This window comes from Lathyrus oleraceus, chromosome 5 (genome assembly GCF_024323335.1).
Source record: "Lathyrus oleraceus cultivar Zhongwan6 chromosome 5, CAAS_Psat_ZW6_1.0, whole genome shotgun sequence".
In the NCBI taxonomy this organism is placed as follows: domain Eukaryota; kingdom Viridiplantae; phylum Streptophyta; class Magnoliopsida; order Fabales; family Fabaceae; genus Lathyrus; species Lathyrus oleraceus.
The window spans coordinates 148,791,750-148,816,956 of NC_066583.1; the positions used below are offsets into that span (position 1 = coordinate 148,791,750).

General features: G+C 36.4%; 1 protein-coding gene across 1 annotated transcript; it reads left to right on the plus strand.

The window, feature by feature from the left end:
* The first annotated feature begins 2,510 nt into the window (after positions 1–2,510).
* On the plus strand, positions 2,511–8,597 carry LOC127079102 (beta-galactosidase 10). The gene is made up of 18 exons (XM_051019520.1): positions 2,511–2,762; positions 2,838–2,933; positions 3,024–3,136; positions 3,245–3,311; positions 3,429–3,525; positions 3,607–3,746; positions 3,937–4,025; positions 4,521–4,626; positions 4,784–4,871; positions 4,952–5,070; positions 5,590–5,754; positions 6,372–6,568; positions 6,931–7,040; positions 7,340–7,449; positions 7,568–7,675; positions 7,805–7,915; positions 8,085–8,299; positions 8,409–8,597. Exons 1-18 carry the CDS (start codon positions 2,595–2,597, stop codon positions 8,518–8,520), a joined length of 2,211 nt encoding a protein of 736 aa, XP_050875477.1. The 5' UTR covers positions 2,511–2,594; the 3' UTR covers positions 8,521–8,597.
* The last annotated feature ends 16,610 nt before the right edge of the window (positions 8,598–25,207 follow it).

The following is a 25,207-nucleotide window of genomic DNA, read 5'->3' on the forward strand; positions in this document are numbered from 1 at the left end:
TGATTTTTTTTAAATAACCAACTATTTCAATTTAATTTTTTAAATAACCACAATTTTAATTTATTTATCAAAATAATCATGTTTCATGCACACGTTTAAAGCATGCACCAGTTAGACTGGCGCAGACATTTTGTCATTGAAGAGAGGCATCATCACTATTAACGCATGCATGTAATGTAGCCAATGCAATTGATGCATGCTTACTATAAAACATGTCCATGCGCCATTGCATGTGGCACAAGTTTTATGTAATTTTTTTTTAATTTTATATTTTATATTTATAAATAAAATAAATAAATAGGTAAATAAAAAATAATTAATAATATTATGATATAAAGTTAAAATACATAACAATGGAGAAGAAAATCAATGACCGCCCGATTGAAACGCCATCTGTTCCACATCCCGGTGTGTTAGCCTGCTTTCGAGGTTGGTTGTTGGTGGTTAGAGTTTGGTTCATGGTTTTGAGTTTGAGTGTGTGACATGAAGTGATTGTGTGGTTGGGTGTTTAATGGTTGGATGCATATGGTAGGGCGATGGTGTGAGGTTGGTCGTTGGGTTTGGATGGGCTGACATTGTTCTTGGGCGGGGATTTCTTGTTGGGCGTTTAATGACGAAGCTCGTTGGCGTGAATCAATCAAATACCTTGGCTCAGACACAAACTGTGGCGTTGTAATCGACGTAAATCATGTCATATAATGTTGAGTTGATCTAGCACCAAGTATGATTGGTTCGTTTAAGATGTGTTGTCGTAGATTCCTCCAATGACAACATATCTCTTTTGCAAAGTCTCTCCAATCGGAATAATCCCATTGACCATCGAATTTTTGTTGATGCCAATCTCTCAAACATGTCGGGGGTTCTGGAATTTGTTGTTACATGTCGAACTACTGTTTTACACGGTCACTCTGGTGCATCTCCACAGTAGTGAACCAGATGATTGATGTTTTTGCTGTCCAAACTGCATCATCATCATGGTTACCCTGATGATCAAGACCAAAATACGACATCCAGATAGATTGTATAAGAATTTGACATGATTAGAGGATATGTAATTGGATAACTTTTTAAAATCAAAAGTAGAGTTATTTAGTAGTAATACATTGTCTGATCCAATGTGGTCAAAAAGATTGCGATAAACTACTTCAGCGTGTTTGTGACACCTGTTATAGTTCATCCTTTTAATTGACCACCTAGATCGAAAATATTGAAAATATATTAGTTACAAAAAGATTGAAAATATATTAGTTACAATTAGTTGTAGTATAAAGTCTAAGAAATTAGAAGATTTAAGATAAACTTACTTTATTGCATAGGGGAATGTGAATGACTTCTCGTTGACCGGGGCGAGTGACAACATTCTTGACCAACCTCGTGCTTATAGCAAATAGGCGCAAGAATAAAACGTACAAGTGTTTTTTTTTGGCATTTTTACACAACGAACTATATAGATGGGACAAAACAGTTGACCCCCAACTATAAACGCAAAACAAATACAATAATTAAACAACAACACAAGAAACTACAACAAATAAAATAACATCACAAACAAATACAACACATAAACAACATAACTATGCGAGTACAACCATCAAAACAATTTTGTGAGAAGTATACATCATCTTGTGAACGTCTCTGTCTGTTTTAATATTGACCTAGAAACGAACTTCTCCATTTTGGTTGAACGTTGTATCAAGCCATTGAATTTTTCTGATCCTCTCACCATCTGCAATGTCTTCACCTAACCAACGGTTCAAGGTCCTGTTAAGATGTTTGAACGTATCTACATTCCAAAGTCGGATCTTCATTGGAAGTTGCACTACTGAAAAGATTAAATCAACATTTCTCTTGTGAATATAAGGACACAAGTATGAATATGCAAACATTTTAAAGAAAATTGAAAGAGATTGAAGGAAAATGAAAGGAGAAGGTAAGAAGTTGTGTGAAAAATTCTGGAAAGGTGATGTTGTATTTATAGATGGAGTGGTGGAGCAGTAGCCATATGCATTGACCCACACATAGAGTGCACTATGCATGTGTCATTGCATGTGGCGTCTACACGTGACTTAGACATGCATGCGCCATTGCATGTGACGCCTTCACATGCATGCACCATTGCATGTGGCGTCAATGAATACCATTTTTATTGGATGCGTCCATACAACTGACACTTATGTTAGATATTTTTTGGAAAGTGATTATTTTGATAAATATTTTAAAAAATAATTATTTTAGAATTTTAATTTAAAAAAATGGTTATTTAAAAAAGTCACAAATGTCACTATTTTTTTTATGATAACTAAAAAAAACATATTTATTATTTTAAGAAACGTAATATTATCATGGATGAAGTTTTAAACTATGTGTAAAAAAATTCACGTAAAAGCTAAAGAAAAGGTAAAGAAAACCAAAATAGCTGGCAATAGGAGTATCCCAACCGAATATCTTTGTCATCATGTGACCAAAATAGAAAAAAAGCACGTTATCTATCCACCGAATACAAATTAATCACACTATCGCACTTAACTTACTAAACTAGCTTCAGCTTCTTAAAACCCCAAACACTGAATCACATTTCACACCGTCACTGCAAAATGAAGCTATCTTTCATTTTCTGCTTCCTGTGTTTCGTTTCAGCTTCCTTCACATTCAACTTCATCTATGCCGGTAACGTCACTTACGATGGCCGTTCACTCATTATTGACGGTCAACGAAAGCTTCTTATCTCTGCTTCGATTCATTACCCTCGAAGCGTCCCTGCCGTCAGTAACTTCTAACTTGTATACTGTCTACTTTTGCCATTGTTGCTATTCTAACCACACTGTGATATGCTATAGATGTGGCCTGCTCTTGTTCAATTAGCCAAACAAGGTGGCGTAGATGTCATTGAAACCTATGTTTTTTGGAATGGTCATGAACTTTCTCCAGGAAATGTATGTAAGATTAACTGATTTTTAGACTAGGAGAGCTTACACTGATTTATGAAAAATCTTATACTTTCACTTTCGATTTTGAAATTCTAGTATTACTTTGGAGGACGGTTCGATCTAGTCAAGTTTGCAAAGATTGTGCACGAGGCTGGAATGCCGTTGATTCTCCGAATCGGCCCATTCGTTGCTGCAGAATGGAATTTTGGGTGTGTTAATGTTATTTTTGCTAACTTTTTGTTTCCTAGCCTCTAGAGGAATCAATTCTTGTTAACCACTTGATTACAAAATTGATTAACCATAGTTGTATATTACAGTGGAGTACCAGTATGGCTGCATTATATTCCAGGCACTGTATTCAGGACTTACAATCAACCTTTTATGGTACGTAAATAATGTAGTACTTTGAGTATAACTTGTGCTATCCTTTTTTGTTTATTATTTTGAGTAAATGAACTGTGATGAACACTCTAACTTTGTTGGCTCTGATTTTCTGTTCAGTATCATATGGAGAAATTTACAACATACATAGTGAATCTTATGAAACAAGAGAAGCTTTTTGCCTCACAAGGGGGTCCCATAATCTTATCCCAGGCAAGTGTAACCTTAAACATGTCAATTTGTTTTTAGTTCCTTTTTCTCATGACTTCATCTTGGATCTTCATGACATTGCAGATAGAAAATGAGTATGGATTCTATGAAAACTATTATAAAGAGGATGGTAAGAAATATGCCTTATGGGCTGCAAAAATGGCTGTTTCTCAAAATACAAGTGTCCCTTGGATAATGTGCCAACAGTGGGATGCTCCAGATCCTGTAGTAAGAGGATAATTTCTAGAAGTTGTTATTAGACTGTGAATGTGCTTATCAAAAGATGTTGAAAATTTTGGATTTTGGATCATAAGTCATAATATACATTATCTTCAATCATTACACATGCTTCTATTTTTTATTAAAGGTTTTCTTTCACATTTAGATGACAACCTGGTTATTTATGATTCATTTGCAGATCGACACTTGCAATTCATTCTACTGTGATCAGTTTACGCCTACTTCTCCAAACAGGCCCAAAATTTGGACTGAAAACTGGCCTGGATGGTAGGATGAATTCAATCTAAACCATTTCTCATAACAGCCCATTATTCACATTTTGCATCAAAATGTTCATTTCTCCTTGTAATAATGTATCTATCATGACTCATGGGAGTATTTATGGTGAATGTCTTCTGATAATTCTCGTATTTCTTGGACATAACTCAAAAATACTCTTCAGTCTTCACCCATTTTTCTTTGATAGTTAAAGCTGAAAAATATTTTATGCTAGTTTTAGCAATTGCTTACTATTGACAATAACAGTTAATGGATTTTAAACTCTCCGCATCTGCAAAAGGCCAGAGATATTATCTTTAGGAAATTTATCTGTTGCAGTTTGTATAGACTAAACTGTGACGGCACTTTTATTTTCCCTTCTTCCCCCATTTAACCTCTCAGATTATAGCAGTGAAAAGGGTGCATAGGTTTAGCATTTTATTCTTACATTACAATAGGGAATGTATCTCATTTATATCACTCTCTGCTGGGATTTTCTACTAGGTTTAAAACTTTCGGAGGCAGAGATCCTCACAGGCCAGTAGAAGATGTTGCTTTTTCTGTTGCTCGATTCTTCCAGAAAGGTGGAAGTGTACATAATTACTACATGGTACAGATGATGTGTTTTAATTATGACTTTTGTGGGAGTTACATATATTTATGTATTAGAATCTACCATCAATAAAGACATTTATCTAAATGACATGCCATCTTCATGTTTGTTTGTTTGTTTTTTTCATTAAATTTTTTATATCACTGTGTGTTAGTATCATGGAGGAACAAATTTTGGCCGAACAGCAGGTGGTCCATTCATTACTACAAGTTATGACTATGATGCCCCAATAGATGAGTATGGTAAGTCATCTAAACTGAAGTTTTTCTATTTTGTAATATGCTTTAGTTTTATGAATAATAAATATATCATATAACCACAGGGTTGCCTAGACTTCCAAAATGGGGACATCTTAAGGAACTTCACAAAGCTATCAAGTTATGTGAGCATTTATTGCTTCATGGGAAATCGGTTAATATCTCCCTTGGTCCTTCTGTGGAGGTATTTTCTTTCCCTTAAACATTTGACTCTCATGGCTTGTTCAAATAGATTGTCTTTTATTTAGTTGCAATCCTCCAAACATTTAATGATTTTGAATTGTTGCTCGCTCTATCTTCTAGCCTTATTGCCTCGAGGGTGGAATCCTTTGACAGCCTGTTTACAAAATACAATTAAATTTAAAATTATTATCGTGGCCCTTTTTCTTTTTCTGAAGATTGGAAATTTTTTCCTCTCCTTTTACTCAACAATATGGTTAAAATGGTTAAAATTACTACAAAGACTTTCTAGGACGTCTAGCGTCCTACATTGAATGTGATATAACATAAAAAAATGTTTATAAGAATAGGGATACATCCCACTTTCAAACAGTTTTTCAAGCCATATCACATCCAATGTGAGGTGTGCATCTTGCTTTTAAATACGTTTTCAACTAATGTGAGACTCTAAACATGGGAGAAGGTGTAGTCGTTTTTATTGGCAATTTCTGCATAGGTTAATGTGGTAATTACTGTATTGCAGGCTGGTGTCTATACTGACTCAACTGGAGCATGTGCTGCCTTCATTTCTAATGCCGATGATAAAAATGATAAGACAGTGGAATTTCGGAATGCATCGTATCACCTGCCAGCATGGTCAGTTAGCATTCTTCCTGATTGCAAGAATGTAGTGTTCAACACAGCAAAGGTGGGTTACATCTGTTTCTTATTCCTGCATTCCAACTTACATCTTTCCTTAACAATAAAATTTCAAATGCTGTTGAATATCTCATAAGAGCTTACTTATGAGCTCCTTGAAAATTAATGCAATTTTTGCAGTTCAGGAATAAGAACATTGTTTCACACATACCTATATAAAGTTATACTTATGCTAGAGGCAACTCAATGAAACTGGAATCATGGCCAAAATCACCGTCATAACATAATGACACATTTTTCTACTATGGAAGTTTTCATGTTACTATTCATAATTAATCTAAGGCTTAAATGCACCGTTGTTCCCCCTATTTTGCCTAAAACAGGATTTTAGTCTTCCTATTTCAAAATTCGGGTTTTTGGTCTCCAAGTTTCACACATTATTGCAATTCTGGTCCTAACCCACATTTTAAACCTAAAAATGGTGATTTTGGGGGAACAAAAACTCAGATTTAGATATAGAGGGACTAAAATTATGTTTCCTGTAAAATAGGAGACCAAACATGCATTGAAGCATTAATTTAATAATAAAGGGATAAAAAATAAAGATTGTGTCTATCTGGTTATGTACTTTTCCCAGTTCTTGCACTTAGTCATGAAAATCAACAGGTTTCTTCCCCGACAAACAAAGTTGCAATGGTTCCAGAGAAGTTGCAGCAATCAGATAAAGGTCAAAAAACTTTTAAATGGGATGTGTTGAAGGAGAACCCAGGGATCTGGGGGAAGGCTGACTTCGTCAAAAATGGCTTTGTCGACCACATCAATACCACCAAGGATACCACTGATTACCTGTGGCATACAACAAGGTTTGTCATTGATGTCTTATGCATATTTTGTGTCCTGAACTTGATTGTGTTGATTTTAATAATTTTAAAATGCTTTTGAAAGTTTTTTCTGGCTGTTGTTTGCTTTTGGTGGAAATATTGGAACCTTTTGTATTTCACTATGTTCATATATCGGTAGGATTGTTATGTAGAGCTTAGAATGAAAATTAGATTTGTTCCCAAACATCTTTCCATAAATATTTGACAATATTCCCTTCCTTCTTTCTTGAAAGGCTCATTGATATATAGTGTAATATACATAAACATGTACAATGAATTGAAGGGTACTATTTTCAAAGTAGATATATGCTGTCAATTAAAGTTCATCTTTCTGTTGATTGCAGTGTACTTATTGGCGAAAATGAAGAGTTCCTAAAGAAAGGAAGCGAACCAGTTCTTCTAATAGAATCCAAGGGTCATGCTCTCCATGCTTTTGTGAATCAGAAATATCAAGGTTATCCTCTAATTGATAGTAATCGCTTTGCGTTTTATTTGTTAAACAAATATCATCAGTGTAATCAATTCAGAATCGCCCATCATTATGAACTTAAGCTTATGCCTCTAGAAATAAAATGAAATTACAGGGATTCCTGTTCACATTGGGAACAATTTTGTTACATGCTTTTATGTTTGCGGACTTATGAAAGTATTGAATTGCAGCACTTTATAGTCATAAAATAAGATGGACACAGACTCTTAGCAATATTTTTTTTCTCCAATTATTTTTCATAATTTTAACTCTTTATCGTTTAGGCACTGCATATGGAAATGGTTCACACTCAGCATTCACTTTTAAGAATCCCATCTCTCTCAAGGCAGGGAAGAATGAAATTGCTTTATTGAGCTTGACTGTTGGTTTGCAGGTGAGTTACACTGATATATTGTAAAACCAGAGATTTGAAAATGACTCCATAATGTTGTTGTTTTCTCTCCTACCCTTTAAATGATTTGAACTCTTGTTACTTTTTTTTTTATGTTTAGACAGCTGGACCATTTTACGAATTTGTAGGGGCAGGAGTAACAAGTGTAAAGATTAATGGACCTAACAACAGGACGATAGACCTGTCTTCTAATGCGTGGACTTACAAGGTACTTTTCCTCTTGCATTATCATCTTAAAATTGATTTAAATTTGGAGCTCCTATTACATTCTCAATCTTCTAAAGACAGTTGACCATTGTATAAGACGTGAACAATGATTTTTTTTGTCTTTTCTCAGATTGGAGTACAAGGAGAACATCTAAGGTTACCCCAGGGAGATGGGTTGAATAATACGAAATGGACATCTACTTCAGAACCACCAAAAGGTCAGGCACTGACATGGTACAAGGTAATTCCTTGTTTTTTCTTCTTTAATGATTGAAATTATCAAAGCATTTTTCATTTAATATTGTTCTTGCTCGGGAACACAGAGATGGTCACCTAGAAAAAAGTGATCTATTTTCAAGCAATGTGTTTTTTCTTTGCTGAAGTGTCTTTTAAATTTCATGATTTTTCAGGCTATTGTGGATGCCCCGCCTGGGGATGAACCAGTTGGGTTGGATATGTTGTATATGGGAAAAGGTTTAGCTTGGTTAAATGGAGAAGAAATCGGAAGATATTGGCCTAGGATAAGTGAATTTAAGAAGGAAGACTGTGTTCAAGAATGTGACTACAGAGGAAAATTCAATCCAGATAAATGTGTCACTGGCTGTGGAGAACCTACACAAAGATGGTAAGATTATAGGCCATAATAATTTAAAATAGATTTTGTTCCTTTTGTAGAGTATTCTTTTAATTCTTGTTATGATAAAATAAACATTTGTGTATTTTCAATGGATCAGGTATCATGTTCCACGATCTTGGTTCAAGCCATCTGGAAATGTTCTTGTTTTCTTTGAGGAGAAAGGTGGTGATCCAGCAAAGATTACATTCGTGAGAAGGAAAGTAGTGTAGTGTGTGCCCCAAGCAACATTACCGTTTGTCAGTGACGTATTTTCTATATATAGAAGAGACTATCTTTAAATTTAAAATTATAGATATTGCTTGGCTACAATTTTTATAAAAATATAATAATTAGTAATAAAGCAAAAAGGAGGTATACTTTCAGAAATCACCGAAAATAACTATGCATAATATGAGCTTATCAAAAGTTTATTGAAAAATGGTTTGTTGGTAGATAGATGATTAAAATGATTACTCATAATATGAGTTTATCAAAACAAATAAAATAATGATAGTTATTGTGAATAAAATGGGTAGGAAATAGTGCTTAGAAAATACAAATATTTGTCTTTTAAGCAGTGAAAATTTCTTTTCGGGAGTTTTCATATTAGAACATGATATGTTCGAAGTGTTAAAAGATAGTTTTACAAGGTAGGGTTGGATAATGGGTAGGGGTTAGGCGGATCCGAGTCCAAAACCTCCACCCAACCCAAACCGCGGATTGTAAGGGACACTTAGTAGCTGACTTAATAGACGAGAATCTGGAAAATTAAAGACACCTACAAAGCAATGAGACTTTCCTCTCGCTAAGGAACTCACCTGCTAATGTAAATGCCTTAAGTAGAGAGACTCGTCCATTGTTGAGGGACTTGCCCAATGAATATTACGGCACTTAAGTAAGAAACTCATCGATTAGGCGAGGGTCGTAATCCAGAAAAGGATGAGGAGTTTTAAACACTCCACCCTTAAAAAAAATGATAGTGCTTGAGAGACTATGTAGTGTTATATTTGTAGAGGTCCTAAAATAGGACGCCCTTGCCCCTCAAGTGTGTTGTCCAGGTGGAATCTACGAGACACGCCAAAAGCATCCACAAATGTGGGAGTCAAGAAAAATAAAGTCTCTCGTGGCTCATAGAAGATAAGTAGTCAATAACTTCCCCTAGTAAGAGGGGACCAATTAAGACCACGAAAGAGGTGGAAACCCTAGGTCTTTGAGACTTCTATAAATATTTCACCTCTCAAGGGGAAAGGGAAAGACTCTAAGTCACACTCACTCTCCACAACTCAAAGAGCACCACGCTCGTTACCGTCTTAACATACACAATCAACCTAATCGTCCGCCTGCGATCCTAGCTACGCTGACCACCAACAAGGCCTCTCACTTCACGTGAGTTGGTCCGTTAAATAGCCTTAAACACCACCGCAGATGACTTCTCGCCGTCGTGAGCAAGCCCCTACAACCAAACATGTTATATATATATATATATGTGGAGAGAGAGAGAGAGAGAGAGAGAGAGAGAGAGAGAGAGAGAGAGTTGAGAGTGAGATGTTATACTTGCATTAACTAGGATGAGACTGCATCCTAAACACTTATATAGATGTTACAAATAAAGTGGAATATAATTTGGCCAAGTACAATAGCAGAAAATACAAAAATTCGGGCTTGTAACCGGTTACACCTGACATTGAAAAATAAGTAATTAATTCAGCTTCAGTGATAATCAATTACACCATTTATGATAATCGGTTACACCCATGAAAAACATATTTTTCTGCAACAGGAAAGCATATCAGCACCAGCTGTAACTGGTTACAACCTGTGGTAACCGGTTACAACACTTGAATTACACCTCAAACTTCAACACACCACCTTAATTCAAGTGTTGCAATTATACCATGGCCATGCTTATCTTCAACCTCTTGAATACATCATTTGTGACTACCTTAGTCATCAAATCATCAACTTGGTCCTCACTCCTGCAATATCCCAATCGTAACCTCCATTTGCTAACGAGTTCCCTCAAATAATGGAATCTCATCTCAATGTGATTGCTTCCCATGTGCAATTGGGTTCTTAGCAAGATTAATCGCGGAAATATTGTCGACTAAGAGTATGTCAGCCTCACCCTCACTGTTGTCCAGCTCCTCCAATAGATTCCTAAGGCATACGACTTAGCACACACATAACAAAACGACAATGTACTCAACCTCACAAGATGAGAGTGCAACTACCGGTTCCTTCTTCGAACATCAAAAGATTGGTGTCGCACCGAACATAAAGATGTATCTAGTTATAGACTTTCGATCATCTTTATCTTTACACCAGTTAGAATTGGTAAAACCGAGCAAATTGCATTTTCTGCCCGTATCCACTGCGGGAAAGAAAATTCCACAGCCAACAGAACCTTTGACATAGCGTAGGATTTTCTTGACTGTTGCCAAGTGAGACATCTTCGGTCTCTTCATGAATCTATTCACAATACTGACACTGAATGCTAAGTCTGGTCGCATATTTCGCAAGTAACACAAAGATTCAATCAACCTCCTATATTGAGTTGGATCAACATCTTCCTCATCCTCATTCTTAGACAATTGCAATCTTGATTCATCTGGAAAAATGGTAGCATTCAATACTCCATTTCACACTTTTTCATTATCTCAATAGCATATCTCCTTTGATGCATGAGGATGTACGTAGTGTGCCAACTACTCGTCCATGGAGTACAATATATAGACATCTATTGGTTTTATAAGTTTCCCAGCCTTATATCACACCACTTCTAGAAAGAGATCCATCTAGGCTAACTCATTAGAAGATACTAGAAGAGGAACGTGCAATGGAGAACCATGTCGTTGATTTATTGTCTATATGTCACCGTATTGTTGTGATTGAAAGAGATGATATAGCTAGATGAGAGATTCAGGAAAACACTTTTAAGAGGGTCACTTTGAATGCAATATTATCAGAGGCATAATTTGCTTTGTAGTATTGGAGGCAAAGAAGGAACGTGAATGTTAGATATACCTAATAATTGTATTTTGATATAAATATTTTGAATGATTTGGTTTATTAATTATGCATGGTTTAAGACTAATGTATGGATAATGTATAGTTTGATATAAACAATGTGAATGAATGACTTTTGTATGATTTGTGTGAATAATGTATGATTGAGTGACTAATGACTTATCTATAATAATGTTCAAGTATTTATAATATTGTATTAGGATTTGTCTAAATATTAAAATCTGGATTCATCCATTTGTTGATTTAAAGGGGTTTCTGAATATTAAAATTTGGATTCACCTTATGATATCACATATAAATAAAATACACATACAATACAATCTCAAGGATTTGTCCAGATATTAAAATTCAGACTTGCCCCTTTTGTTACACACATAATTCACCTCTTTATTATCTACAATATTTGGGGATTAAAATCTGAATTTACCTGTTTATTATTTTGAACTAAGTAATATTGTTCTTGGAGTGTATTCCAAAATTTGTATTTTGAACTAAGTAATTTTGGCATACTTTTTATTCGATGGAATGCATTTCTAATAAAAAGATTTATTGTATTTTGATGCGTCCATATTCAATCTTTATATAATGCAAAATTATATTTTCAAATTTACATAGTATTTGAGAGTAGTATATGAATTGCAATGAACATTTACCTATCTCTAAAAATAATATGGTTTAGATTGATGAGTTTCCAAGTTGTATTCAAACTCATTCCAATTTGGATATGAGGTTAGCCTAATGAATGTTACTTTTGATTAAAGAAAACACTAATATAATATAAAACTAATTTGTAGTTACCGTGATAAAAATTTGTTGATGCTTATAGCTTTCTAAATTAAATCTCTTTATATCTAAGCTATAATATAGAGAAAATAATTTAAGAAAAAAACAAGACCAATTATGTATATTCTTTCAATATAAAAAGATTGATTATTATAAAAGTGAATGGTAAAAAATAAATTATTATATAAAAAAATGTGCGGTATTTAAGACAAATAAGATACTACTACCTCCGTTCCTATTTGTAAGAGACAAATTGTAACTTTCTTTTGGTCCTTTTTATAAGAGACACATTATAAAATTAAATTTTATTAATTGAGAAATCTCATTTATACCCTTAGTAAACAAAATGCAATATTTATTATTCATTGGACATTAATGTTTTGAAAAGAACGTGCTATGTATATTCCCCATACACATAATGGGTATCTAAAGCCAAACCTATTCAGTTTCCATTGATATTAATGATTTGGAGGGAAAAAAATTCCCACTGGTTATAAAGGAGGGAACTACTACGAGTATCTTACTCATATTTCAAAGAAAACCATGAGTATGAACTCTCATCACACCTATGAAAGTAAGATTGAAAAATCTCATGAAAGAAAAGTGAAAACTATATATGTTAACCAAGTATATTAACGTGTCACACAGTAATCAATATATAAAGAGATTGCTCACCATTTTCATCTGCCATGGACTTAATTCTAGTAGATGAAAACTAAATTTCTAGTATGATTGAAATGAAACACCAACTCTCTTTATATAAAAAAGACAAATATACTACCAAAATTGGTGGGAAGATTATTTTGGTTTTTAAAATTTAGTGGGAAGATGTATAAAAAAAATAGAGGGAAATTTAATTTGCATCTAATTTTTCACGATGAGAATGTGGAAAGCCAATTTTTTTGTTGTAATTATTTTTGGATAGAATAAATGCTGACCAATTTTTATTATATCAACATTTGGCTTAATTATAACATTAATACTACTAAATGTTTAACTTAGGGGTATTTTTGGAAGTACAAGTTTATTTTTCAGAAAAATTAATTAAAAAAAATATTCCTTGGTTTGTGTGATTTCTTATGTTTGTCTCTTACAAATAGGAACGGAGGTAGTATTATACAATTATAAAATAGAAATATAGATGACAAATAATATTTTAATAAAACAAATTATTTATTAGATAGACCGTAACAGAATTGATTCCATTATATTTCATTCTATTTTTTTCATTAATTATCTATAAATTTAGACAAAATAATATAATTATTTATCACTTCATTTTACTCTATCAAATCGTGAAATTTTTATTAAAATAACCCAATTTTTCAAGAAAATTTCTAAAATAACTGGTTCCAAAAAAATTCTCAAAGTACCTCACTTTTAGGAGGAGGCGTCAATTCAATTGGCGACTCCTCTTAAAAATTGAATGGAGGCGCCAATTGGATTGGCTAGGGCACATGGTGCAGCCAATCCAATTGGCGTCCATGTGTATTTTTACAAAGGAGGCGTCAATTGGATTGACACCTCAGTGTAAAATACAATTTTTTTGGTTATAAATAGACGTGTTGTGTGAATCATTTTTCCACATCTCATTTCATCATTCGACAATCATGTTTGGTGTTCGTCGCCGATACGGAAACATGATTTATGCGAGAGACAAACCTCAGATGTTGATGTTGTTCTGAAACATCACTATGTTCGATCAACTGAAGATGGAGCTGGTTCGTTGGTTAGATGAGAAAATACCAGAAGGAGAAAAAATTAGAAGTATTGAGAGACTCGACAGTATCTTTGGTTGGATGCGAATGAAAACTGATAAGGATGCTAGGGAAATGATGTTCGGTCGAGATGACATCACTTTGATTGTTGTAATCAGTTAGAAATATTTTTGTTTTCAGCTAGCTTATTTTGTACTGATGTTTGTTGTGAACGTCGTTGTAACAAAAACTTTATGATATATAATAATTGAAGGTTACAGAAATACAATGTTACAAAAAGCTTATGACCCAGATGATGCTCCTCGATTGAGACATTTGTTCTTGTTGTGTCCTGGTTGACGACAGATACTACATAATCTTATCATTTTATCTGTCGAATCCATTTTTGTCCTGATATGTGTGCTGTTTGGCCTTCCTTTTTTTCTTTCTACGCATCTCGTCGATGTGCCAAACTATATCACTTTCTTATGGAGGCCAATATTCCTCCATTGATAGCACCGAGAAGCTTTTATTATATACATTCATGACGGTGACGGCCTTGTACACATCAGATAAATGGTTGTAAGCGTCTTGACGAGTATATGCGCATGTTGCAATGACATGGGAACAAGGAATGCGGAAGGCCTGGAATTTTTCACAGTCGCACCAACTTCTATTTAGTCTAACAGCATAGGCTAAATTTGGTCTCCCCTCATTGTGGTTCATTGTTTCCTGGACACTGAAATTTTGCCTATGACGGTCAAAGACTGTTACAGCATGTGTGCTAGCTTTGATGCTCTCCTCTTTCATGCAACACTCACTAAATACTTGCCCAGACATTAACACCGCACTTCATATTTCACCTCTGGTTGCGAACGTAGAAGCCAACCTATAATAGGTCGATCTTACCAAGGCGGTTATTAACATATTTCTAACTCCTTTGAATACCCCGTTCAGGCATTCCACAAGGTTTGTTGTCATGTGGCTCCATCGACAACCTCCGCCAAATACCCTTGTCCACTGCTCTACTGGTATGTTATTCAGCCATCTTATTGCGTCTTCATTAGATAGTCTAATTTCATCACGATAATATTGAAATGACGGTTGAGTTAGAGCATACCCAACATTCCCCACCTTCTTGCGAAGATTCTTATCTTTTATTACACGCATGAAGTTTTGTGCAATATGTCTAATGCAATAGACATGGGTAGAAGGAGGATCATGCCATCCGTTGTCATGGTTGTTGTAGGCACTATCAATGGCAGCATGTCTATCAGAAATCAAACAGAGATTGGCTTGTGGAGCCACATGCGTTCTTAGATGTCGAAGAAAGAAACCTCATCCACCAGCCGTTTCACCTTCAACCAGAGCAAAGGCAATGGGAAAGACATTGTTATCGCCGTCTTGTGCAACTGCCATAAGCAAAGTACCATTGTATTTGTCGTATAACCAAGTGCCATCAATTTGAATAATAGGTTTGCAGAATGCGAAACCTTTGATGCATGATTTTAACGCCCAAAAGAGACAGTGAAAGATTATATTACCTGTAACACAGGTTCCGTCTGGCATCATTGTTGGCAATGTCTCCATAATTGCCACAGTTCCTGGGACATATGTTTTTAGTGCCCATAAAAACCGTGGTTATTCTTTGTATGAATCCTCCCAGTTGCCGAATACCCGTTCAACAGTCTTTGTCCTTGCAATCCAGGCTTTCTTGTAAGGTGGAGTATAATTATATCTTGTTCTGATATGGGATATAATTATACTCACCTTCACTCATGGGTCTTTATTAACCAATGGAAGAATGTCTTGACATATCAATGCAGCGCTTAATTTACGGTGATCTTGTTCAACGTTAGTTGCAATGCAACTGTGAGGTGGGTCTATTGAAGCTATCTCCCAAGAGTCATTTTTCTTTTTGTAAGACGCAACCAACAAAAAATTATAAAGGATGTTACGACATTCGATGATATACCTTCTCGAATCAGTGTGTTTCACTGTAAGATCAGCACAGTTGTTCATGTGAAATTTTTTGATAGCTCGTACACATTCTTCTTTGGTACGAAACATGTCTCCCACCTTTAATTCGCCTTCTGATCGTGGATACGGGTTATAGGAAACACTTTTGTATGTTTCATCGTCATGCAGATGCATGTTTGTCATATGTTGAGGCGGATTGTAGACATGACTAGGAGGTATTGGCGGTGGTTGATCATCATCTTCAATGTCGTTGTTCAGCATATGATCGACCTGTATCTCGGTCTCCTCTTCTTCTTCATCAACGACGTTCACTTCTGCTTCTGCTTCTGGGTTGACGTCATCTGAGCATTGTAGATCAAATTCACCAGATTCATCCTGACTGGTTATTTGAGACTGCTGAGATGGTATACATGGTTGAAGAGTAATATACAACAAAATACAATTGCAACCTGAATGTTCATGACTAACAAACATGTATTCAACATATTCATCATCCCGTACCTTAAGCGGGAAAAACTTGCATTGACTGTTCTAAAAAAATGTTGGATTTTTATACGTGATCTTTGACACAATACCTGATCATATACAAGATTGTATTCTTTTTTTCAAATGCAAGAAGGTTGCATTTCTCTTGATTGTAAGTCGAATGATATCGGTGTTTCGAAAACAAAATCCGTATAACTCAGACTCGTATGTTTCACCATTGCAGTGAACATTGACACTATATTTCGGTGAAGATGACATTGTGCAGATGAAAATTATTTTCTTGCTGCAGATGAATGTGGGTTGAGTGTTGGATGTTGATAGTAAGACACTTAAATTAGTGAGTGATTTGTCTCACATGCAAGCTAGTTCGAAGTGATGTGTCACACATGCAAGCTAGTCCCAAATGATGTGTCAAATATGCAAGCTAGTCATAAGTGACATGTCCAACATGCAAGAGAGAGGACAACCATGTGTCACATATGCAAGTACACACTCCAAATGAATTGGCGCCTCCTTACAATCCTTGCACATGGGCGTCAATCCATTTGGCGACACCATGTCTTGCATGCATGAAGACCTCAAAACCAAGCATTCAGACCTAGGTGTGTCATGCATGTCCCTATGGAGGCGCCAATTTGAATGGCGACACCATATACAAAATGCACATGGGCGTCAATTCATTTGACTACCACATGCAAACATAATTTTCTATGCTCCAAACTTTTGCCTATAAATTCATCCACACCATCAACACTTCTTCCACACCATCACTCACTACTTATTCTACAATATCAAATCTTTCATCTGCAACAACCTCTTTCATCTGCACCAACCGCTTTCATCTCCGACAAGATGTCTATCCTCACAATGGGCGAATCGCACAGAGGAACAGTTGAAAACATAACAACTTATGTAAGCGTTTTATTGTTTTTTTATTTGTTTTAATAGAGTACTGAAATTCTGGTGTAGTCAGAATTCAGATGTTCTACTCCAAGTCATGACATCTGATCTAACATTGTAACTAATACAGCAAGATAGTTATTAATCACTGTACTGATATGCACATGTTCACAGATGTCACGACATCTCATTCTATGTCACCCTAGAATGTATGAACACCTGGTGCTGTGCATCAGGAATACGGATTCAACAGAAATCAATCCTAACACTCACTTCTGTTGTTTTCTTCCACAGTTATCAGTCTGATGTCTTACTGTTGATCAGCTGTTACATTGTTCTAGTGTGTTTGTATTTTACTTGTATTTCCTGAATTAAAGGTTGAACACGTTAATCTAATTTTCACTTATTAGATTGCTAACAACTAGGCTACTTGTTAGGTTCATTAATTGTAGGTTAGTAGTTGGTTTCCTGGTTTTTCTCTAAGCTGTTGAATCCCTGAAGAATAGCCTGAGAAAAATACTGACCCAGAAAAACCAATCATCCTACACTTTAGCTCATGCTGTTGGGAATGAATGTCACAACATTCAGTCCGACATCCAGAACATATGCTGATTCTGTTATGTTCCTGGAACTGTACTGTGCTAAGTTTGCAGTACTGTAAAAGACTAACTAGTCTCTACTTCAGTATCAACCTTCAGTATCAACTGTCAAAACATCCAGTTTGACAGTTTCACATTGATCCTTCAGCCAGGTCTGTTATCCTTGAAAAGAACAGACTTAAATAAATACTGAACTGAAATTAACCTGCTTATCATTCAGTATCTACTGTCCATGATGAATGTTACAACATTCTGATTGACATTCAAACAGAAGGCTATATGCCAGGTCTGTTATCATCTTGATAAGCTGACTGGAATACCTACTGAGTTATGACAGTAATAAAAACACATGCAGAAGGAAAACAAACACAGGAAATTGTTAACCTAGTTCAATCCAACATGACCTACATTTGGGGGCTACCAAGCCAGGAAGAAGATCCACTATTAGTAGTATCAATTCAGAGTTAAACTCACCCGTTTACAACTCCTCACTTAATCCCTACCCAATGCAATCTATACCTAGGAACTCCTAGATAGAAACCTCCAGTTTCCATTCCTATCACTACAAATACAATGTAATGTTAACACACCTTGAACTTGCTTCACAGCTTCATTCAAGAACAAAATCACTCTTGCCTACAGGCTTTGAGTTACAAAACTCTCAGCTTTTACCACTGAGAAACATATGGTAACCTTCCCACAGATTGGGAGGTTTACCTCACATACACCCCTAAATTTTCATTCTAAGAGGCTTACAAAAACTAGGTTACAATATGCTATTTATAACCTAATCACCCAAGTGGATTTGGGCCTTCAAAAATCGCAGCAAACTTCTCCTTTGCTGTTACAACATCAGCAGAAACTTTCTGCTACAAACAAGGTCTTCAATCTTTTAGTTCCTAAAATATCTCCATATTTAGTTCCTAAAATATCTCCATATTTAGTTCCTAAAATATCTCAAGACCTCCACAAATAATGCCACATAGGATTCTAACTAATTTCCACATATTAGTGTGCTAACAAATAGGCTATTTGTTAGGTTCCTTAATTGTAGCTTGGTTGTTGGTTTCCTGGATTTTAGCCTGAGAAAAATGCTGAAACAGAAAAACTAAACAACCTACAATCTAGCATATGCTGTCAGGAATGAATGTTACAACATTCAGCTTGACATCAAGGACCATATGCTAAGTCTGTTTTTCCTGAAAACAGACTGTACAAGTTTGCTGAACTGTACAGGACCAAACTGTCCATTCTATAGTAACAGCTTACATTAATACATGTCAACACATCCAATTTGACATTTACACATTTAGCCTTAAGTCAGTTCTGTTATCCTCTTGGAGAACAAACTAAGAAACATACTGAAGTGTAGCAGAACCCCACTCTGTCTATTATTCAGTATATACTGTCCATGATGAATGTCATAACATCCAATTTGACATTCATACAGTAGGCCTTATGCCAGGTCTGGTTCTTCCTTGATAACCAGACTGCAAATGAATACTGAGCTCTAACAGAACACCAACTGTTCTATTCCTCAGTAGCTGCTGACAGGGATGAATGTCACAGACTCCAGTTTGACATTCAATAAATCCTGTATTAGCTAATCCTGCAGTAACTACTCAAGTGTGTCATGACATCAGTCAAGACATTAGAGTACAGTTAGATATTCTAACCTACAATGCAGTCACACATACACACCATGTCATGACATCAGTCAAGACATTAGAATCCAGCTAGTGTTTTACCATATAATGCAGCCAATTAAACACCTACAAACTCCCCCTTTGGCAAATTTTTGGCTAAAACACTTTGATCCCCATAACAGAGTTCATAGCAGCGGAATCACACAACTAGCAGGAAATAAACCTAGCTAATACACTCAGAGTGGCAGCACACATACAGAGGAGCAGAAGTTAATTACAAAACTTCAACACACATCAGCTGCAGGGGAGGGAATCTTCGAATCTGTCATGAACGTCTGTTTTAACAGAACAATCTGTTGTCTGGGGTATCACCTGTTACTCCCCCTTTTTGTCAAAAATGTTGCCAAAGACAACAACATAAACAGAAAACAACTGACAGACTTACAAACTTGGTTTTACTTCACAGTTTCAACCAAGTTAGCACCCCCTTGATCTTGCTTCACAACTTTGATCAAGTAATCACCCACTTTTGCTTTACTGTAGGTACACCCATATCAGATTCCATGACTTTGAGTCTGACATCTTGACCCACTTTTGCTTTAATGAACACTTTCTTGAACTCCAGCAGGCACATAAGATATCTTATGTTAAGACATCACATATGACATCTTGTGAATACTCTGTCCTTTTTGTTCTATCAGCAGTTTAAACCACATAATAGTAGTTTAATCAGCAACAGAAGCAAAAACGATTACTAGTTATGGCTACTAGTAATACACACGTGCACAAGGGTACTTCTCCTCCCCCTAAATCTTTGCAACAATCAGAATTACTAGTTATGGATGCAACTAGTAAGACACACAAATGTACAATGCACAAGGGTACTTCTTCTCCCCTGTCATGAACAACCCACTCTCCTCTTAAAACTGGGAGATCATACATGATCATATCCAACATCCCAAGGTTGGACCTTCACATACTTCCTGATTCAAAGAGAATCCAAACCACTTGATGAATGGAAAACATAAGACGCATCTTCATGTCTTCAAGAGCACACCCTCTGTTCAACCCTCTTAGCTGAACACATTCACACTCTGTGTCAATCTCTCTTCTAACCAGAACAGAAGACCACTTCACAAGATGTTCTAACATCAGCTGGGACATCCTTCATAACAGGACAAGGCACACCATCTGATAGTCTTCAGATATCACTGAGTCACCGACTTGATCAAGAGGAACCCAGACATACATTGGGACATATACATTTTCGTCCCATTACAAGAGATAATCTTCCATAGATGGCTCAGAACTCCTACCACAAGCTCCAAGGGATGAATAGAAAACACCTCCTTTAGTCTTCAACTTACTACTTTTCTACTCAAGAGTAATTTGTCTCAGACTTTCCTCAAGAATAATCAGCTGCCATATGTTGATTATCTTGATTCTTCGAACTCACTTCTGAGGTAACCCAATTGCCACTGGTTGATTACCTCCTTCATGAATCCTCATATGAAAATGTCAAAAGCTGCTTTTTGACCTCCCCAAGTTTATCAGACTTCTCCCAAAGATATTCTGACCTTCCAAGTGAGACTAGAACTTCAAGCTTTTTGAAGTATCCAATCTACAACCCTGTAGACCTTTCTATCTCAAGTTGATGTGCCACCTCACCAACTAAGAATCTGATGTTGAACCAAATGTCACAACATTGTGTTTTGACATCTAGCTGTTGAATTCAGCTCCTTCTTCTGCCACTTGAAAGAACTTCCTCCCTTCACAGAACTGAGTTCAATGTTCTCATAGACTTGATTGTGGAACCAAGTTTGAGTAAACAACCTCCATCCTGCAGGTTTGCAGTTAAGTCATCCAAGCTCACACCTTGATGAATCCCTGCTTCTTCTCCAAAGACATCAGACACTCTGATGTATGAGTCTTCAGAAGGACCAGTTAGAAACTAACCCTTCAGCTCTACCAAGGAATCCATATCCTAAGGCAAGGCTGTTACCATGATGTCAAGACTGCTACCACTTGATCTTGACTCCACAGTGTGCATAAGCTAATGCACTTCCTTACCTAGATCAGAAATAAACTGATCCAAGTAACCACCATCAAGACTATGATGTCTTCTTCTTCTTGTACATACCAAGGCTGAACATGTTTCTTGCCAGGAAACCTTTTCAGAGATCATATGCTTTTGCTGCCACCAAAGAGATAGATCATAAGCCAATGTACTCTCCTTCCTGTGATTCTGCACAGGGTCTTGAAGAAGTGATGTTCCAACATCTTTAATAACATCAGTTATCTTGAGCTCCAAGGATAATCAATTAAACACTTGTACTTGGCACAAGTAGACATTGATCTTAAATCCTTTCCCAATTATCCTTTCAGATACTTCCACCATACGACTACTTTGAAAGTACTCTTCTTGTGTCAACATCTTCTGCTTGCAAGCACCTAGACAATTTTGATAGTCTTCCCAGATTAAATTCACCCTTAGGAATGAGAGAGATGAATTCTTCCTTGCAAATTGTGTCACACAACTACCAGAACCCATGTGACACGGGTCAACAGCCAACCAGATCCTAGGCTGACCAAATGTGAGGAGGTTAACCAAAACTCCCCCTCAAATTAACAATCATGGAAACTTCACACCACTATCCATGCATTGTACAGACATACTCCGTCCCTACCTACGCATACTCCTACCACACCAATCAGACTTTAGCTGACCATAAGTACTAGAGGAACACCAGTCAATAGCAGATATGCATTGCCAGAGCATACTTCATCAACCAACCCATGAATCTTCATATTCTCACTCCTTGAAAGAACTGCCACTTCTGATCGTGGTGCTTGAATAACAAGATTCATGGTCCCAATCCTCTGAGTTGAAGCAGCAGTCAGGTTACCCCATTGTTGACTGCTAACATCCAGAGGACTTGTCTTCCAATACTCCATAGTACTCCAGAGAACATCCATCCATCCCTGATCAATCTACAGGAGTAGGACAAGCAGCAGGAAATTGCTCAATGTCACATCTCACCCAACTCCACTTCTAGAGACCAGACCTCTACATGTGACCTTCTTGAGCATACACACAGTTGACCCTACCCTTGTCAACTTAGCCCACACAGGTGTCTCCTCTTCCCGGTCAGGAGTAGGTTCCAAACAAGAGTATCCCTTTGTTTGACACCTAAAAACATCTGTTCTTCAACCAGCAGCTGCATACTTGTTGAACAATATGTTCTAACATCACATAGAACATTGGTTCCACCTCCTTGGAACACACCCTCCTTGAAAGACTTCAAGGTCTTCATATACACTACCCAAGAGTGTAAAAGAATCAGTGATCAGGTGATTCTTACCATCCTGACGTGAGGACATCATGATGAGTGGACTTGAGGGGACTCAAGTAGCTTTGACATCTTCAGAGGTTTTGATGAACTCTTGAACACAGCAGCCTTTCATCCACATGAGGGGAAACTACATCAGAGTTTGAGTTTTGCCAGGTATTATGCAGCGGAAATCATAATACAACTCAACCTAGGAGCACACTTTTCACCAGATCAGCCTCAAAGACCATACCAAGTTTGAATGTGATTCAATACTGGCACAACTGTCCCACACACAGGCCAATTGCCAACCTCCAGATACAGGTACACATTATTCCTGTCATGAACAGTCCATCCACCTACTTCAAGGGACCATTCAGGGAAATTACAGAACCTTCCACTGGTTCCAACATAACTTCTTGCAAGATACTAGAAAGTATCACCCATGGATCTCATCCAGAAGCAGAACAGGATGCCTGCTCTGATACCATTTGAAATTCTGGTGTAGTCAGAATTCAGATGTTCTACTCCAAGTCATGACATCTGATCTAACATTGTAACTAATACAACAAGATAGTTATTAATCACTGTACTGATATGCACACGTTCACAGATGTCACGACATCTCATTCTATGTCACCCTAGAATGTATGAACACCTGGTGCTGTGCATCAGGAATACAGATTCAACAGAAATCAATCCTAACACTCACTTCTGTTGTTTTCTTCCACAGTTATCAGTCTGATGTCTTACTGTTGATCAGCTGTTACATTGTTCTAGTGTGTTTGTATTTTACTTGTATTTCCTGAATTAAAGGTTGAACACGTTAATCTAATTTTCACTTATTAGATTGCTAACAACTAGGCTACTTGTTAGGTTCATTAATTGTAGGTTAGTAGTTGGTTTCCTGGTTTTTCTCTAAGCTGTTGAATCCCTGAAGAATAGCCTGAGAAAAATACTGACCCAGAAAAACCAATCATCCTACACTTTAGCTCCTGCTGTTGGGAATGAATGTCACAACATTCAGTCCGACATCCAGAACATATGTTGATTCTGTTATGTTCTTGGAACTGTACTGTGCTAAGTTTGCAGTACTGTAAAAGACTAACTAGTCTCTACTTCAGTATCAACCTTCAGTATCAAGTGTCAAAACATCCAGTTTGACAGTTTCAGATTGATCCTTCAGCCAGGTCTGTTATCCTTGAAAAGAACAGACTTAAATAAATACTGAACTGAAATTAACCTGCTTATCATTCAGTATCTACTGTCCATGATGAATGTTACAACATTCTGATTGACATTCAAACAGAAGGCTATATGCCAGGTCTGTTATCATCTTGATAAGCTGACTGGAATACCTACTGAGTTATGATAGTAATAAAAACACATGCAGAAGGAAAACAAACACAGGAAATTGTTAACCTAGTTCAGTCCAACATGACCTACATCTGGGGGCTACCAAGCCAGGAAGAAGATCCACTATTAGTAGTATCAATTCAGAGTTAAACTCACCCGTTTACAACTCCTCACTTAATCCCCACCCAATGCAATCTATACCTAGGAACTCCTAGATAGAAACCTCCAGTTTCCATTCCTATCACTACAAATACAATGTAATGTTAACACACCTTGAACTTGCTTCACAGCTTCATTCAAGAACAAAATCACTCTTGCCTACAGGCTTTGAGTTACAAAACTCTCAGCTTTTACCACTGAGAAACATATGGTAACCTTCCCACAGATTGGGAGGTTTACCTCACATACACCCCTAAATTTTCATTCTAAGAGGCTTACAAAAACTAGGTTACAATATGCTATTTATAACCTAATCACCCAAGTGGATTTGGGCCTTCAAAAATCGCAGCAAACTTCTCCTTTGCTGTTACAACATCAGCAGAAACTTTCTGCTACAAACAAGGTCTTCAATCTTTTAGTTCCTAAAATATCTCCATATTTAGTTCCTAAAATATCTCCATATTTAGTTCCTAAAATATCTCAAGACCTCCACAAATAATGCCACATAGGATTCTAACTAATTTCCACATATTAGTGTGCTAACAAATAGGCTATTTGTTAGGTTCCTTAATTGTAGCTTGGTTGTTGGTTTCCTGGATTTTAGCCTGAGAAAAATGCTGAAACAGAAAAACTAAACAACCTACAATCTAGCATATGCTGTCAGGAATGAATGTTACAACATTCAGCTTGACATCAAGGACCATATGCTAAGTCTGTTTTTCCTGAAAACAGACTGTACAAGTTTGCTGAACTGTACAGGACCAAACTGTCCATTCTATAGTAACAGCTTACATTAATACATGTCAACACATCCAATTTGACATTTACACATTTAGCCTTAAGTCAGTTCTGTTATCCTCTTGGAGAACAAACTAAGAAACATACTGAAGTGTAGCAGAACCCCACTCTGTCTATTATTCAGTATATACTGTCCATGATGAATGTCATAACATCC